This window comes from Meles meles, chromosome 1, assembly GCF_922984935.1.
Source record: "Meles meles chromosome 1, mMelMel3.1 paternal haplotype, whole genome shotgun sequence".
In the NCBI taxonomy this organism is placed as follows: domain Eukaryota; kingdom Metazoa; phylum Chordata; class Mammalia; order Carnivora; family Mustelidae; genus Meles; species Meles meles.
In genome coordinates, this window is record NC_060066.1 from 189847356 (window position 1) to 189864397 (window position 17042).

At 45.9% G+C, this 17042-nt stretch overlaps 1 protein-coding gene across 3 annotated transcripts in view; it reads left to right on the forward strand.

The window, feature by feature from the left end:
* Positions 1 to 17042, forward strand: part of KIAA0319L (KIAA0319 like) — an 89149-nt gene that overhangs the window by 59445 nt on the left and 12662 nt on the right. For all 3 annotated transcript variants that reach the window (XM_045997701.1, XM_045997691.1, XM_045997705.1), the window contains exons 7-16: positions 457 to 544; positions 2135 to 2227; positions 4182 to 4314; positions 7356 to 7584; positions 9128 to 9251; positions 9834 to 9966; positions 11710 to 11858; positions 12959 to 13110; positions 13604 to 13742; positions 15473 to 15632. In XM_045997701.1, the coding sequence (XP_045853657.1) occupies positions 457 to 544; positions 2135 to 2227; positions 4182 to 4314; positions 7356 to 7584; positions 9128 to 9251; positions 9834 to 9966; positions 11710 to 11858; positions 12959 to 13110; positions 13604 to 13742; positions 15473 to 15632 (1400 nt within the window). The remainder of the gene's footprint in view (positions 1 to 456; positions 545 to 2134; positions 2228 to 4181; positions 4315 to 7355; positions 7585 to 9127; positions 9252 to 9833; positions 9967 to 11709; positions 11859 to 12958; positions 13111 to 13603; positions 13743 to 15472; positions 15633 to 17042) is intronic.

Below are 17042 nucleotides of genomic sequence, written 5' to 3' on the forward strand. Positions count from 1 at the left end.
TGGTGTGTTAGGACAGTGGGATTGTGGGTGATTTTCTTTCTTTCATATTATGTTTATATAGTTAGTGGAAATCAGAAGGGGAAAATATTCAGATATTTGGGAGCTATTTGGTATTTTTACAAAATGATTTTCTTTGCAGAGATGATTATTTTAATTTCATAACGCTATGAAATAGGATGGTTGGGCCCTTAATGTTCTTCTGAAAAGAAAATGGGAGTACAGAGATATTGAATTCCCTTTTGTTGTTCTAGAGTCAGCTAGTAATAAGATTCACATTAAAAGCTATGGTTTTCTAGTTTATAATTCATTGTTTCATCTCCTCAGCTGGTTTACTCTCTCCATTTTGGAAACTATGCAAGAGTGCAGTATCAGCATGGGAAGTTCAGATACATGTGTTATTTTACATAGAATTGCTGCCCTTTTGGTTGTCTAAAAGGTCTTCTCTCACTTCTGCAGCTTACTCCAGGCTTATATGAATTCAAAGTGATTGTAGACGGTCAAAATGCCCATGGGGAAGGCTATGTGAACGTGACAGTAAAACCAGGTATGAATTTCCCAGCCCTGGCTGAGTCTCCATTGCTTCCTCTGCAGGATTCCCAAAGAGAGGGAGATTTGACTTGAAGGGTTTTTAGTTCCCATTGTTGTTGTTCTTTTTTTTACTGTATTCATTGGGCAATTCCTAGTTCAGTGTGGTAAAAGGTTAGGGTGGCAGGGTATATACTTCGGTTCTAGTTGGAACATTGGGCTGGGCAGAGGAGTATTAGTCATATGGCCCCCAGTGCAGTATGGCCCGAGCAGTAGCCTGTCTGTCTGAGAACTGCTTCTCCAAGTAGGTCATGCTGACAGAGGACCATGTGTTGTGACTAAGAGACACCAGAAAGCCAGGAGACTGGGAGAAGCATGTAGAAGGAGAACCAGCCAAATGGCTGGCTCTTTCTGATCTCTTTCCAGATACGGGTTTTGTACACAGAATTCCTCATTTAAACCCCGCCAGTCTTTTTTCACCTTGGGAAGCAAATCCTGTCATCCTTTTTAAGTGATCCACCATTGGTATGTTACAGTGCAATAACAAAGTATCTTATTCTACACTTTTAGGGAGGTTTGGGGCAAGTGACATATACAGAGAGTGACATATACATTGGCACAAATTCTTAATACTGTTTTCTGTCTTTGTTGGTAATAGATTTTCTATTTGCTCCTTGAACTCTGTAGTCAAGGTAATCCTTTCACCTTCCTAAAAATGTGTTTAACATAAAGACTGTTGGATTTTTCTCTCAAAGAAAAGGGCATTGGGTTTGTAGCTCGTAATCATTTGGGTGGACCCAAATGAGTGGTTTGTGACCCTGCCATCACTCAGGCCTAGACACAATCAGCTTAGGGATGGCTGGGAAATCATCCGTTCTCTTTTCAGCATAGTCTGTGCCAAGGGATAGTTGTTGTGCAAAGCTTGTTTGTTGTCCTCCTCTACTCAGCTTGTGCCACTGTAGTCCTTGTCATGAACAAGATAGCACGTGAGCACTGGAAGCATGCACTAGGCATGGTCTTAGGAGTAGTCAAGTTTGGAAGAGCTCTGATGCTTCCATGTGTCCTATGCTGGAATAGTAACCTTGTGTTGTAACTTTCCATTCGGTGATGCGGCACCCGTCAGTTATGTAATGGAAACTAATTTATAATTCACCAACATAGGCCTGCTCCTCCTATAATTTATAAAACCCCTCTTCCATGATCCCAGGGTGCTGGGATTGAGCCCTATGTCGGGCTCTCTGCTCAGTGGGAACCTGCTTCTCCCTCTGCTTGTGCTCTCTTTCTCTCTTTCTCACAGATAAATAAATAAAATCTTTACCAAAAAAACTGAAAACAAAACCCAGCTCCCAGGACACCTGGGGGCTCAGTTGGTTAAACATCTGCCTTCAGCTCAGGTCACAATCCCAGGGTCCTGGGACTGAGCCCCACATTGGGCTCCCTGTGGAGAGCCTGGTTCTCCCTCTCCTGCTCCCCCTGCTTGTGCGTGCTCTCTCTCTCTCTGTCAAATGAATAAATAAGGTCTTTAAAAAAATTGAATAAATAAGAACAGCTAAATTTTTTTTTTAAAAAAAGCTCCTCTTCCAGTGTTTTCTGCATTGTTTTCTTGCAGAGCCCCGGAAGAATCAGCCTCCTGTTGCCATCGTGTCGCCACAGTTCCAGGAGATCTCTCTGCCAACCACTTCTACAGTCATTGATGGCAGCCGTGAGTACTTATCTAGGCATGATGTCTTAGAGGAGCATTCACTGTGAACTGTGATAGAAACACTGTGGAAGATTTGGGGCCAGAGGTACCTGGGTGGCTCAGTTGGTTAAGTGTCCAACTCTTGATCTCAGCTCAGGTCTTGATCTCAGGGTTGTGAGTTCAGGCCCTGTGCTGGGCTCCCTGCTGGGTGTGGAGCCCACTTTAAAAAAAAAAAAAAGATTTGGTGCCACCTACGTCAAGTTAGGCCCATCTTCTTGACCATGTTATGGGAAGACTACCCATCTCAAGCAACTGATTAGGAAGTAAAAACTGGACAGACCCTATTAAAAAACCCCATGTGACTTGTTTGAAGTAATATTTCTGCTCTTTTGAGATGGTAAGAAAGTAGGATTTTGCAGATGTTTAATATTATTTTGTATGAAACTTGCTTGTTTTCAAATTTGCTTAGATAGAGTCACCATTCTCAGTTATGGAAACAAAGCTCCTTCCTCTTGTGCAAGATCAGTAACGGAGGGTCTCGGCTGGGAGCCCGCCCCCAGCGTGCAAGGCCTGACTGGATTCTTGTCAGCCTCCTCCCGGAGAGACTCCCAGAACATGCTCCATGCCCAGACCGGGCTCGTGAACATTTCACCCTTCGGAATAGTGTCCCCTGATGGGTGACATGAGAAGACTTGTGGGTCTTTGCCACTGAGGCTGGCTATGCCTACAGGGGGTTTCAGGCCTGTCATCTCAGCAGTATTTACTTGGTCCCCTTGGGGACCTTGGCCTAGTAAGGCCCTGCTACCGTGATTGTCTTGCCAACAGTCGTCCTAATGGCCAAGGCAGTACTGTTCTAGCAGAGGACTCTCCAGCAAGGTTTAACATTTTACGTAGAGGGAACTGGCAAGAAGAGGAGGGTGGAAGAATAGCAGGACAAGAGAGAAGAGAGAACAGGAAGAAGCACTTGTGAGAGCGGCAGAAAGGGTCACGTAGCCCCATTTTACTGTGTATTGGTGAATAGGTCAAAGCTAAATAATGTGTAAGAGTGTACAGCGGAGAGAATCACCACGACTGCCATCTCCCAGCTAGCCAGTTGTCCTCCAGTCAATGGTATTATTTTATATTTCTTTCTAGAGACAGTCTCTGCATATGTAAGAAAATACGTATGTAGTCTTTATGATAACACAGAGTACACACTGTTGTGTACAATGCTTGTTTCTCTACGTCGAAGAATTTTTCTGAATCAGTACGTGAAATAGTTTTGTTTTCTTTCTCTGATGGATTGCACAGCCTTCCTTTGAATGGTTGTGTATGTCCCCGTGTGGCTGTATCCTTGGCTTCAGTCAGTCTCTATTGATGACCGGTTAGATTATTTTTGGTCCTTTGCTGCTACAGAGAATGTTGCCATGAATAATCTTGTAAGCGTGACATTTAACACATGTGCGGATGAATCTGTAGGATAAATTCCTCAAAGAGGAGTTGCAGGGGCAAAGACCAGTTTTGCTAGGTTGCTGTTTATGGAGAGGGTATGAGCTTGGGCTTCCACTGTGACTCAGGAGAGGGTTTGCTCCACACTTGTACCCCCAGAGTGTGTTCTGAAACTTTGGCCTCACCAAGCAGGTAGGTTACAAAAAACAGTATCTGAAGTGTAATTTAAATTTGCGTTTCTTTTATTTTAAGTGAGGTTTTATCTTTCCATGTGTTTAAGAATTTTTTATTTTCCTTTTTTCATACAGTAGCATTTTAACCAGAGGTTGCCTGTGTTGGGGTCCTTGGAAAACTACACAGTGGAATATTCATAGCGAGGCAGAATGACCCAATATTCCTAGGGGAGAAACACTCTGGAGAGATAGTCTGTCCTTTCATGAAGTTTTCCTAGCCTCACATCTCTGGGTAGTTGCCCTGGTTTGTAAAGCTGGGTAAGTGCTGAGACCCACCGCTCTCGTGTTGTAACTGATGTTTCTTTATGGTCAAGAAAGCACTGATGATGATAAAATCGTCCAATACCATTGGGAGGAGCTTAAGGGACCTCTGAGAGAAGAGAAGATTTCTGAAGACACGGCCATATTAAAACTAAGTAAGCTCGTCCCTGGGAACTACACTTTCAGGTAAATTAGGACCCTTCAAGTTTCCCTTAGGCTATGTTTTTCCCTTGTGGGTTTTATATTCTCCTAGGAGTAACTCTGACAGATATCAAAGTCATTATAGACTTGGTTGATGATAGAGCCTTTGGTTCCACACTTGATCTTAGCCAGAAGGCTGAGAAGCGATAGAACCTTTGGTTCCATTAGTTCTCTGAGTCCTACTGGTGGCTGTGGTCACCGTTTTCTAGGGCAACGGGCCTTGCATAGTAGATCAGGACCCACCACAGTTAACCATTCCCAAAGCTGTGCCTGGCAGATCCCCATTTTGGGGGGGATTTCTGTCATTAAGTGAAAGGGCCTATCTTCCTGTGCCTTTTCTCAGGAAAAATCTAGAAGGAACCCATTCCCATCTTGTCTCTTCCCTTTGGTAAATGCTTCCTCAACTTACAAGGTCTCAAAATCTTTACTTTGGACTAGTGGTTTATTTCAGTATGATTTGTGGGATCTTTTTCTGTTGGGGTATTTTAGAGAATTTGGTTCAAAGATAGTCCTGGGAACTCATGTCGACATTCTAGGATGTGATTAGTAAGAGTGTGAGCTGACTCAAGAGTAGTCCTCTTTAGGTTTGCAAAACTCCTTGTCTGTTACAGAGCACTTGTATGTGAGTATCATAAAACACCGTATGTACATGATACTAAATTCATTTTACATCTGAGAAAAATGAGGCTCAGTGTATTTACTAACTTCTCTGAGGTCACACATTTCAGCTAGAACCGAAGTACAGAATCTGTAACCAAGTCCGGACTCGCTCTGTTCCTCTCCTTGACCTGACCTTACATATTTTGTTCATGCTTCCTTGAATGCTCTTCTCAGTCCATCAGAGTTCTGCCCATCCTTAAGGACCTACTCAGTTTTCTGTGAGGCAGAGTGGACCCTCCTGAGGTTCCTCTGAGAGGAGGGAACATGTCTCTCCCGGAACTGTCGCACCTGAACTATCTCTGTGGTGCAACAGTTTATTCGTGGGCGTCTCTCTGCCCCGCTGGGTCTGCAGTTTACCAGGTTTTGACACTACCAGAGACACAGTGACAGGTCCTAGAACAGCACCTGCCCTGTAAATATATATGACTTTGCAGCCCTCTTACTGACTTAAGACTTCAGATGAATGAAAGGCAGTTGCCAGTCCACAAGGTTAGAGCCTTCTCATTGGCTTAAAATGGGAAAGTGAGTTGGTTTTTACCTTCGATTTCTAATGTAGGAGTTCTAACACTTAAGAAATTTAGCTTGGGCCAGGTTGATCCTTTTTAAAAAAGTAATAATATTAGTGTCTGCTTCTGGAACACTTACTGGGTGTTTAGTACTGTTGTGAACTCTGTGCAGGCAGTGGCTCATTTAATCCTATAGCAGGTATTATAATTACTATTATTTTGTAGATTAGGAAATTTAGGCACAGAGAGGTTAAGTAACTTGCCCAAGGTCACACAGGCAGCATGACTCGAGTCTGCACTTTTAATCACAGTGTTTGGGCGGATGCGGTATTGGGAGCGATTCTTCTTTTCTGTCAATTTCAATTTATGAAATGATGGGACTGGATTTGATTAGCATTAAGATCCAGCCTGTTTGGTTCCAATCACCTTTCCTTCTCTCCTCCTTTGACATGGCAGTGGCTCCTTTCCCCAGCCCTGTGGTCGGCGGCTCATCGGGTCCAGGATTCTTGCAGGCAAGCCTGGGACTGAGGTGAAAGAGTAAACGGGCAGCTGCCATCTTGCCATTTGTCTATAACTTGCTTTTGCTCTGAAATAGGAGACAAATAGGATATGTTAAAAAAAAAAACAACAAACAAAAACAAACTGTGAAAACAACATGGAAAATGGAAAAAGAGGAAAATTTCTGTGGATTTTTCTTCTTCAGATATTTGCTGACTTGCACATGTCTGTGTGTCTGATGTTTTTGTGCTCTTTCTCTAAAGGCTAAAATCCCCCAAATCCCTTTCAGGCCCTAGGTAAAAGGTGAGACTGTGGGATGCAGCCCCACAGATGTCTGGCTCTGTCTGTGGCTGGTGGTGAGATTTAAACAAACGACATGTCTTTTCTATGCTTTTCCTCTTTCTGTCAGCAAAATGGAAGGAACCCAAACCTCCTTGCTTGCTTATGCTCACATTTTGAGGTGGCAAGAGAAGCTTTAGGCTGTTCAGCTGGAAGGCATCATTTAGGTAAAAAGCCTGCTCTTATAAATGAACATTTTTTTTTCCTCTTGCAAATCCTATTTCACACTGGCACAAGCTGTGGGGCTGTTGCGTAGGAGAATTCATTTGCATCTCAGGCTCTTGTCTTACCGGAGCCGGCCCTCCTGGTCCATCCCAGGGGCTGTCTGCCCAGCGCATCCCTTCTTGCGATGTATGCATGGCTGAGGCAGGATGGCAGGAGGAGAGCGGGCCGCAGTCAGAGCTTGCTCTATTCGGGGGCGCCTTTGAACCCCACAGCTTTAGGGGCCAGGGATTGTCTATGCTTAAAACTTGGTTTCTGGCTTTGGAGTCAGAGAACTGGGCTTGCATCTTGGCTCACTGTGTAGCCCTGGGCAGGTGACGTAGCCTCTGTCAGCATCCTGTCCAGGGAGATGGAGGACGCCTACTTCATACGATTGCTGGGAGGGCCAGGGCAGACAGTGCCTGTGAAGGTCCCAGTGCACGGACACGTGCAGGTGGCAGAGCAGAACGGTGCTGGCGATGTAGTACCTGGATTCGCATTCTGACTCCACTCAAGCTTGGGCAAGTTACCTCTCTGTGCCTTAGTCTCCTCGTATATGTAAGGAATAAAATGAGGGTCGTGCTTTATGGAGCCGTTGTGAGGATTTAAGGAGATAGAAAGCACTTGGAACAGTGCCTGGCGCTCGGTCAGGGTGAGCATTTAGTCGTAGTCTGCCTGTCCGAGAAGAATGGATAAAGAATTGGTAACCCTTTGGTACCCCTGCTGCCTTGGTATTTCTTAGCCTCGATTTTTCAGTCCTCTCAGATTGCTTCCTCTTCCTTCAGCCCATCCCTGATTGTACTCCTTTCTCTGACCTGCTAGCTTGACGGTGGTGGACTCTGACGGAGCAAGCAGCTCTGCCACTGCAAGTCTGACGGTGAACAAAGCGGTGGATTACCCCCCTGTGGCCAGTGCAGGCCCCAACCAAGTGATCACCCTGCCTCAAAACTCCATCACCCTCTTTGGGAACCAGAGCACTGATGACCATGGCATCACCAGCTATGAGTGGTCACTCAGCCCAAGCAGCAAGGGGAAAGTGGTGGAGATGCAGGTAGGAGGGGATGGCTTCCGTCTGTTCTTGTCCAGGACAATTACAGCTGCTGGACTGGGTTGCCCTTACAAGGCTTATTTTTGCTCCCATTTTAATGACCAAAGCCAGATCGATATAGAACACTGAACACTAGAATTTAAAAACAAAACAAAACAAAACAAAACAAAACAAAAAAACCCTAGAAAACTTAAGGAGCCTTTAAGGAACACCTTACTAAAACCTTTGTCTTTAATGTTTAGTATTAAAGGATGTGTTCTAGGATGATGTCAGAGAGCCAGACTACTCCAAAGGCACAAGGGTACAGATTTTTTTTTTTTTTTTAAGAGAGAGCACATTCAGGGGCGCCTGGGTGGCTCAGCGGGTTAAAGAGAGAGCACATTCATGTGTTCGGGTACGGGGAGAGCAGGGAGGAGTGTGAGTGCTTCACACTCAGCATGGAGCCTGACATGGGGCTCGATCCCCTGACCCTGAGATCATGGTACAGGGTTGCAAATCTTAATGAGCTCTACTGCAACTTGGAGTAGCCCAGCCGGCTAGCTGGTGAGCATCTTCTCTCTGGACATACTTAGGAGACTAGACCTGCCACCAGGCAGGTGACGTAAGTAAATAAAACTGAGTAAGGCCTGTGGCAAACCAGACAACATAACCAGCTGCGCCTCAGTGAGTTGTTGCCACATGGAAATATGGTCCCAGTATTCCTAGAGAGGCCCAGCTTTCCAAGAAAAAACAAATCTAGACCTGTATGTGAAAATTTCCAACTTTTGGGGCACCTGGCTGGCTCAGAGGAGCATGTGACCCTTTTGAGTTTGAGTGAGTTTGAGCCCCATGTTGGGTATAACAATTACTTAAAATAAAATATTCATAAAAAGAGAAAAAGAAAATTTCCAGCTTTTAAGACACTGCAGACCAAACAAAATATCTGCACGCTGGATTCTGCCCAGAGGCTGCCAAATTTTGTCCACTGTTCTAGGGGAAGTTCCTGCCTTGGAAGTTTGCCCTAAATTGTGTATAATGTTCCTTCTGACACTCTGTGTTTCCAAATCGGAGGCCTGACTTAAAGCTCACATTTCACCTGGCTTTTGTTAGATATCCTGTTCGGTTTCTCTGCTGCTGCAGAATCTGCACAACCCGGCCGGCGATGGTGTGGCGTCTGCCGTTGCTGCCACGTGCTACTCAGGCAGCTGGGTTAAGAGCACGGAGTGGCCTCAGCAGGAAGAACATGGTTTTTAAAAGTGTGTTATTTTATTCTACACTCCTGGCCTCCTTTCTGGCTTGGGTCATAAAGACCGAACTTGGTTATCTCTGCACATTTTCCTGTCCTCCTCTCCCTTGTGAGAACTCGGATTTTATTTGAAACTGCTGCTGTCAGGGGAGGTTGTCCCCTTGAAAGGGGAGCCCTTTACTTTTAACAGGATGTCCAACAGTGTCTGATGCCACACGCACTAGCTTTAGAAAACTAGATGCATCATTTAGGCTGGAGTAGGACTTGTATGACATGATGCTGGGAGTCTGCTTTCCCACTTGTCTGTATTTATACATGCAGGGGGTTAGAACCCCAACCTTGCAGCTCTCTGCCATGCAAGAAGGAGACTACACTTACCAGCTCACAGTGACGGACACCATTGGACAGCAGGCTACCGCCCAGGTGACTGTCATCGTGCAGCCTGGTAAGTTCTAGCCTTATTGTGCAGGCCCTTCTGCAGGCCGACCCCTTGCACTGTGCGGGACAAGAGGGTCTGGGTTGTGAGCTCTACGATGCTGGAGTGGGAGGTGGCAGTCCATGGGTCACTGGCAACTGTGGTTTGTCCATTTTGAGTGCTTGCTTCAGAGATAGAGAGAGACAGGACTTCACAACCTCAGCTGTGGCCTTGCCCATGGCTGGTTATTGTGCTTTCAAGGGGACATAGCAGATAGTTTCTGTTATCCCAAACCCTCCCACGGCCTTTAAGGGACAGCTTAAAGCCCACTTCCTCCAGAAAGCCCTACCTTATCACTCAGACCCTCTTTTCTGAACACCCAGAGTATCGAGTCTCAAATTTAGCATGGCATTACAACTTCATTGCATTCCACTGTGTTCTTATAAAAACGGTTCAGTCTTAACATTCTTCATTGTGCACTCCCTGACCCACAGTCTCTGATAGTTTTCTGGGCAGAGAGGCAGAGTTCTCACGTCTTCCAGAACATATGTCCCTGTTAGTTCCTCTCTTTTCCCAGCTGAACCGCCTGCTTTTGACCTCTCTGTCTTCTAGAAAACAACAAGCCTCCACAGGCAGATGCAGGCCCAGATAAAGAGCTGACCCTTCCAGTGGACAGCACAACCCTGGACGGCAGCAAGAGCTCTGACGATCAGAAAATTATCTCCTATCTCTGGGAGAAAACACGGTGGGTACTGACGCCAAACCTCTACTGCTGCAACGTCTCCAGGCCTTTGAAAGCAAGGACTTACTTGCATAGAAGAGTTCACTTGCTCTTGTTGGCTTATCCAAGGGGGATGACTGAGAAACGTTAGCAGTCCTAAACTTCAACTCTAAGAAAATGACAGAAAATAATTGTTGTGAGAAAAAAAAACAATTCTTGCCGTCAGCTAGTCTCCAGCTAGTACTTTGTGGTCCTGGTGCTTTTACAGGTACAATCCATCTGCCGAAATGCACAGTTTAATTACACTTGAGAGGCAGGATGGAAGGGGTAATGGAGCAGAAAAATACCGTTGCTCAAAATTAACTGGGTAAGGCTGGCAGTGGGGATGGGGCAGAAAAGCTATTACAGAGAATTGAAAATTCATCTGCACAATGAAAACATTGCTCTGGTATCATTTCCTTAAAGACACCATTTACCAAGTATGTTAGTGAGAGGCCAAAGGCACTAACCAAAATAATACTAATTAAATTGGAATTACCGAATCGAACCGTTTCTGGTTCTCACAGTTTCTTTCAGCTCCTTTAAGCCATAACAAATGGAACTCAGATTGTATGCAGGATCCCACGGGAAGCAAAAGAATTCTAAGGAAGAGTTAAAAGCATTCTTAGTTTCCAAAGGTAGCAACCACAGGACAGACTGAGCTCTTCGTTTTATTTTCGTTTTTGATGAGGGCATTAGAAATGGGTGGGAAGGGGGTTATAATTTGACTGTAGAAGTGACTTGACTTAATGATTGCTGAGTTGGATTTTAGAAATTCTTTTCCTGGGCTCTTGTCTCTTGTGGAAAACCAAGTCTTCCTCAGCCCAGTGTGTTTGAATTAAAACTGTTGAAGACATAGCTGATAACCCTTCAGCTGAGTTTCACTAGTGCCTACAGCAGAACTAATGCTGAGTGTAGCTTCTTGGAGGAGAATCTGCTTCGGAGGGATGACTAGGGCCAGAGATTATAGATTTAGACAGCAAAACAAAGCAAAACCTGGGAGACTGCAGATTTCTCTTGTCATCCTATAATTTTAAGGAAAACTCTGGGGCATTCTGCTCCTTGCAAGGTGTAGAGCTGTGCCTGGATGTTGGCACAGAGCTCACTCCCTGGCTGCAGGCTGCTGTATGAGGCCACAGGGGAGGAGGAAGGCTGCAGGGTGTCCGGGGTCTTCTGTGACCGCTGTCCAGGAGCTGCAGGGAGCTTGGCTTTAGAGCTGCTGAGACGAGGATGGTTTTGCTGAGAGTTCCTCTGCAGCCTTGGCCCATTTCCTTTCCTTGACTTTTCAGTAGGAGGGAGTTTGGCATGTGATTAAGAAACGCATCTTGCTCCTTTGCTGGCAAGAGCTGAACCAACTACTGGGCCAGAAATCTTTTCAGAAACATCACTCTGAAATCATTCTTTTGATCAGAGACCTGCTCAGAGCACTTTCTTCCCTTTACAAACTGGAAGAGCAAAGAGTTTGAATGTTCTAGAAACTCATAGAAAGGATAAAGCCAGACATGTTTGAAAGCTGGTAAATGGAATTTTCTGATCAGCAGGGGAGCCTGTATTTTGGGGCCAAATGACACTCTGTCCAAATGGAATATTTTTAAACATGCCCTCTCAAGGGCTGGGAAACAATAGTTCGTGTCTCAGCGGAGGCAATAATTGTCTGCTTCTGCTGAGTCAGGGACAGGAGAATAGCCAACAGGTACAACTCCACCCTCTGGTTCTGTCTTTGTCCAGGGGGCCTGATGGCGTGCAGCTCGAGAGTGCTAACAGCAGCGTCGCCACTGTGACAGGGCTCCAAGTAGGAACCTACGTGTTCACCTTGACTGTCAAAGATGAGAGGAACCTGCAAAGCCAAAGTTCTGTGAATGTCATTGTCAAAGAAGGTACCTCGCTGCCTTGGATTGGTGCAGCCTCTGGGTCAGATACCTGAGGAATTGGGCATCTCCTTTTTTGGCAGCAGAAATTGACCCGAGATAAGAGGTGGCGGGGTAAACTGGGGAGAAGGGCAGCTATTATGTGCTTTTCTAAAACAACCTTTAATTGGGAGTGAATGCAAGGTGAATTTCAACTTCTTGTCCCCCACCTTCCTTCTCAGTTGAATTGGGAAAGATTTTGGTTTTTTTCCTTTGCATTTTTATTTTGCCTCTACTACTAAGCCCTGGGGTTTCTGTGGTTCTCCTGCTGGCTGCAGTGACACCTGCTGTCAGACCTTAGAATGACTGTCATGCTCTGTAGTTTCCTATGCTCCTCTGTGAGCCTGCGGACTGGATGCCAGCTTGAGGCAGGGTCTGTGGGCTTGCTGCGGTTTGAAGGCCCAGACCGGCGATGGCCCTGGGGGAGGGCTGTAGGCAGACGGGAGGCACTCGGGTCACTCCTGCTAGGCTGTTCACACTCAGCAGCAGAGACTGCACACCTGAGTAAACAAGGCTGCAGGTGGGGCCCAGGAGAAGAGAGGTCCTTTTTTTTCCCTCTCTCTCTGTTAAAGTATTAAGGAATAAAAGAAGATGTTGAAAAAATAACATTTTTAGGTAATATTTTGAAGAGAATGTGTGGTATCAGCTACATGAAATCTGAAGTCCAAGGCTTTTTAGCCCAGTTGGGGTCTCTGTCTCTAGACACCACCTGCTTCCAAAGGAGACATGTGGAACCCTTTCAGGGAAGCTGCTAGGAGGACCCAGGAGAAGACTCAGCCCTTTCTGCTGGACGATGTCAGAATATTTCGCTGGGCTGGGTTTTATTTAGCATGGAGAGAGGGGAACCGAAGCCTGGTCTTCACTGGGTCCTAACCCCCAACTAAAATGAAAGTTAGTTCATTGTTAAAAAAACAAACAAACCCCGCTCTGTTGTTAGGTGCTGGCACGGATAGGTGCTTATAATAGTTTTCTCCATTTCAGATACTTTTGATGTTAATTCCCCTCTAAGCATCATGAAGAAGCATTCTTTCTTTTCCAGAATGTTATTTCACTGATATCTCTTTGGTTAGAAATGAACAAACCACCTGTAGCCAAGATAACTGGGAATGTAGTGATTACCTTGCCCACGGACACAGCAGAGCTAGATGGCTCCAAGTCCTCAGATGACAAGGGAATAGTCAGCTACCTCTGGACCCGAGATGAAGGGAGCCCAGCGGCAGGGGTAAGTGTCAGGAACCGGAGAGCTACACAGGGTCAAGGTGATGAGATGGGGAGAGGAGGCTGAGCCAAACATTCCAGGATCTGTTTCAGCGGGGGTTTCTTATGTCAAACCTGGATTGCCCTCTGAAATTCAGGGAACCCAAATGATTTGCCTAGCATTGCTCTGCAAGCTAAGATGCCCTAATCTTTTTTTTAAAGATTATTTATTTATTTATTTATTTGACAGAGAGATCACAAGTAGGCAGAGAGGCAGGCAGAGAGGGGGAAGCAAGCTCCCCGCTGAGCAGAGAGCCTGATGCGGGGCTCGATCCCAGGAACCTAGGATCAGGACCTGAGCCCCATAGGATGCCCTAATCTTGCATCTGTGGGCTGCAAAGCTTTTACAAAGCAGGAGCTGCCCAGAGGGAGCTTAGTTATAACAGAAACAGCACCCAACCCCACAAAAGGAGTCTGGTTTTGCCCTTTGATGTAGCCAGTGTTGTTCAACCCCACAGGAGGTGCTAAATCACTCTGACCACCACCCAATCCTCTTTCTTTCGAACCTGGTTGAGGGCACCTACACATTTCACCTGCACGTGACTGATGCGAAGGGGGAGAGTGACATGGATCGGACTACCGTGGAGGTGAAGCCTGGTGAGTTCATTTAGCACTGGGACTGGCTGGGAGTGCTGGCCTAGCCCAGCAGGAACTCGGACCTGAGCCCCTTTCCCCCGGTGAGGACAGAGACAGGTGGCAAAGCCAGCTTCTAAATACGCGAGAAACCCCGAGCTGAAAAATGCTTGGACACTGTTTCAACAGTACCCCTCCTCCCCACGCAGGACTATGGACCCCTGCCCCACCCACCCCATCTCCGATGGAGAAACTGAGACTCCCAGAGGGCAGGGCTTGCTCAGTGTCACACAACAGTTGTGTCAGAGCCAGGCCCTCATGCCCCTGGTCCAGCACTCCCTCCTGTCCCTGTGATGGATGAGAGAGGGCTCTGGGTGCTTCGGGAATCTGAGCACAGGAATAACTTGAGTCATGATGTCTCATCACCACCCAGCTGCAGAAAACAATTTATTTTTATAAGTCGAGCCTCAGGCTTTATCTGACAACCCAGGGAAGGTAAAGTAACTGGTATCCTTTACATTTTTCAGATTTGCAGAAATAAAATTTCTTTCTTAAATAGAACTGTGTTTTTATTTTGCTTTGAGGCTGATTTGGTATAAGGGAAGGAGTGAGTTTGGGGTGGGGTAGAGCTTTATAAATTCCTGAGCATCTGATGAGAAGGTATTAACTTTAAATCTACTCTTTGTTATATAGGCCAAGCTCATGTACAGATGTCTTAGATGGGAAGGGATCTTGGCAGATCTTCTAGTCCTTGTCCTACCTCTATGAAGGACAACAGCCAAGACACTTTAAAGTCTCTTCTGTGTTTAAAATCAGATCACAGATAGTCTACTAATTATGTAAATGATACATCAGGACAGGCAAATGGTGCATCCAATTATCGGAATAAGGCATTCGGAATAATCGCTTTTAACTTCCAAGTGCAGAGCAGTCTCTAGGACACAATCAGAAATGAAGGATAGTGGTTTCCCAGTTCTAGAGTTACAAGAACATCATGCTCTGATAATGCCCTAGGGAAGTCCTTGTTTCTTGACCACCCGGATTTTTTGTGTGTTTATTGTCTTCAAACCTGTAGGGCTGATACATTTTCATTATCAATAAGATTGTTGAGATGAACATTTTCCCTCCCATTGTTGTAGACAAAGCACAGCAAGTCATTGAAAATCAGATTGTGGAGAGATTGTAGATATCCCCCATTCAGCCAGGAGAGCTCAGCAAAGTCAATTGGGAAAAAGCTATTATTATTATTATTATTATTATTATTATTATTAAAGATTTTATTTATTTGAGAGAGAGAGAGCTGGGGGAGGGGTAGAGGGCGAGAAACCTTTGTGCAGATTTCCCAGTGAGTGGGGAGCCTGATGCCTTCGTGACCTTGAGAGCATGACCTGAGCCAAACCAAGAGTCAGACGCTTAACCAACTGAGGCACCCCGGGCGCCCCAGGGCAGAAGCTTTTAGATCAGACCTCGAAGTGTTCTCTTCCCCACTCCCTTCACCAAACCTCTGATCACCCTGCTACGGCCCGATGCCCAGCTCACGTGTGGTAATTGTCAGGACGGCATAGATCTCTCCCCGCCAGCCCCCGATTGCATTACTGGCAGTTCAGTCCAGTCCCTTTCCACTTGCAGGAGGTCAGTTCCATTCCTGAATGCTCTCACTGCTTTCACTCCTATATGCCAGAACAGATGCACAGTGGCAGGTCTGTGTTCACTCTCCTCCTTTCAAAGCCATGACTGATCCACGTGCTTTCCAGATCCCAGGAAAAACCACCTGGTGGAGATCATCTTGGATGTCAACGTCAGTCAGCTAACTGAGAGGCTGAAGGGGATGTTCATCCGCCAGATTGGGGTCCTCCTGGGGGTGCTGGATTCCGACATCATTGTGCAAAAGATTCAGCCATACACGGAGCAGAGGTAGCTGGGCAATGAACGGGGAGTGAAAAGGCAAGACCAGGGGCCCCCTGGGCTTCCCCGTTGAGCTGAGTAGTAGTGTGGGTAGATTGAGAAAGGTGGGCTGTTTAGCCAAGAACTGCTCGTGGTTTCTGTTCCTTGAGTGAACTTGTCTCTTCTAGCACAGGTCACATACTCAGTATTAGATATTGTAGCAGGGTGTCAGGTACCAGGTCATAGTCTAGTAGGGAAGACAACAAGAATAAGCATATAACATTAATACAGGGTGAATTTGACAGACTGTGGTATCATGGGGACACGGGCAAGGCCAGTTAAGTCTTCCAGAGGAGTAGGGTCAGGATGTAGTCCAAAGATTTTCCACTGAGCAAGCATAGAAAGGCTCGGAGGAAATTCGTAATAGGGGAATAACATGAGCCATGGTCCTGTGGTATGAAAGTGCAGAGTTTGCTCTGGAAGAAGTCCTTTGGTTCAGAGCACTTCCTAGGCCTCAGGACAAGGGGGGAGATGAGACCAGCTATACAGATGGGCAACAGTCACAAGCAAGCCAAGGAGTTTAGTTTTTAATAAAAGTTTGGAAAGGGGAGGACTCAAGTTTTGTATGTGTGAAGTTTTTGTTTTGTTTTTGAAGCAAGGAAATTTGGTTTTTGTTTTGTTTTAGGAATACCACTGCTGTGGAGGCTAAACCAAAATAGGGAGAGACGCAGGGTTGGGGAGCCTAGAACTAGTCTAGTAAAAAGGTAACAAAACCTAAGTTAAGGTAGTGGCAATGGAATAACAGAAGAGGAGAAGAAATGAAAAGAAGACAGAGGTAAATCAGAAGGACTTGGGGATCCGTTGGGAATGAAGGTGAATGAAGCATCAAACCGAAGGCTTTAGGTTTGCATGCCTGGATAGATGGTGGACCCATTTACTGAAGTTAGGGATTCAGAAGGAATCCGTTTCCAAGAAAAGATAATGAGTTCAATTTTGACTGTTGAATTTTGGGTGTCTCATGGGTGACATGTAGAGATATTTCATCAGATAGTGGCAAGTATAGGTTGGAACTTGGGGTGGGGAAAAAAGCCAGAGATAGGGAGTCACGGCACACAGGCAAGAATCAAAGCCATGAGGACAGATGAGTCACACGGGGGGAGTGTCCGGTACGCCGGAGAACCCCAGTATTTAAGGAGGAGGCAAAGAAAGAAGAGCCAGCAAAGGAAACTGGGAACCAGTAGTAGAGGGGGGAGGAAAAGCAGATGGGAGCAGTCTGCTGGCAGGTGGGGACTGCCAAAGGATTCAGGTACCACAGAGGAAGAGTATGGTGAGGACATGAAACAGGCTTTTGGCTTTTTGATTGGGAGATCATTAGAAGTACAGTGAGGATTTTACTTCGATGTTGGGAACAGAAGGCAAATTCATGTCATGGTTGGAGGA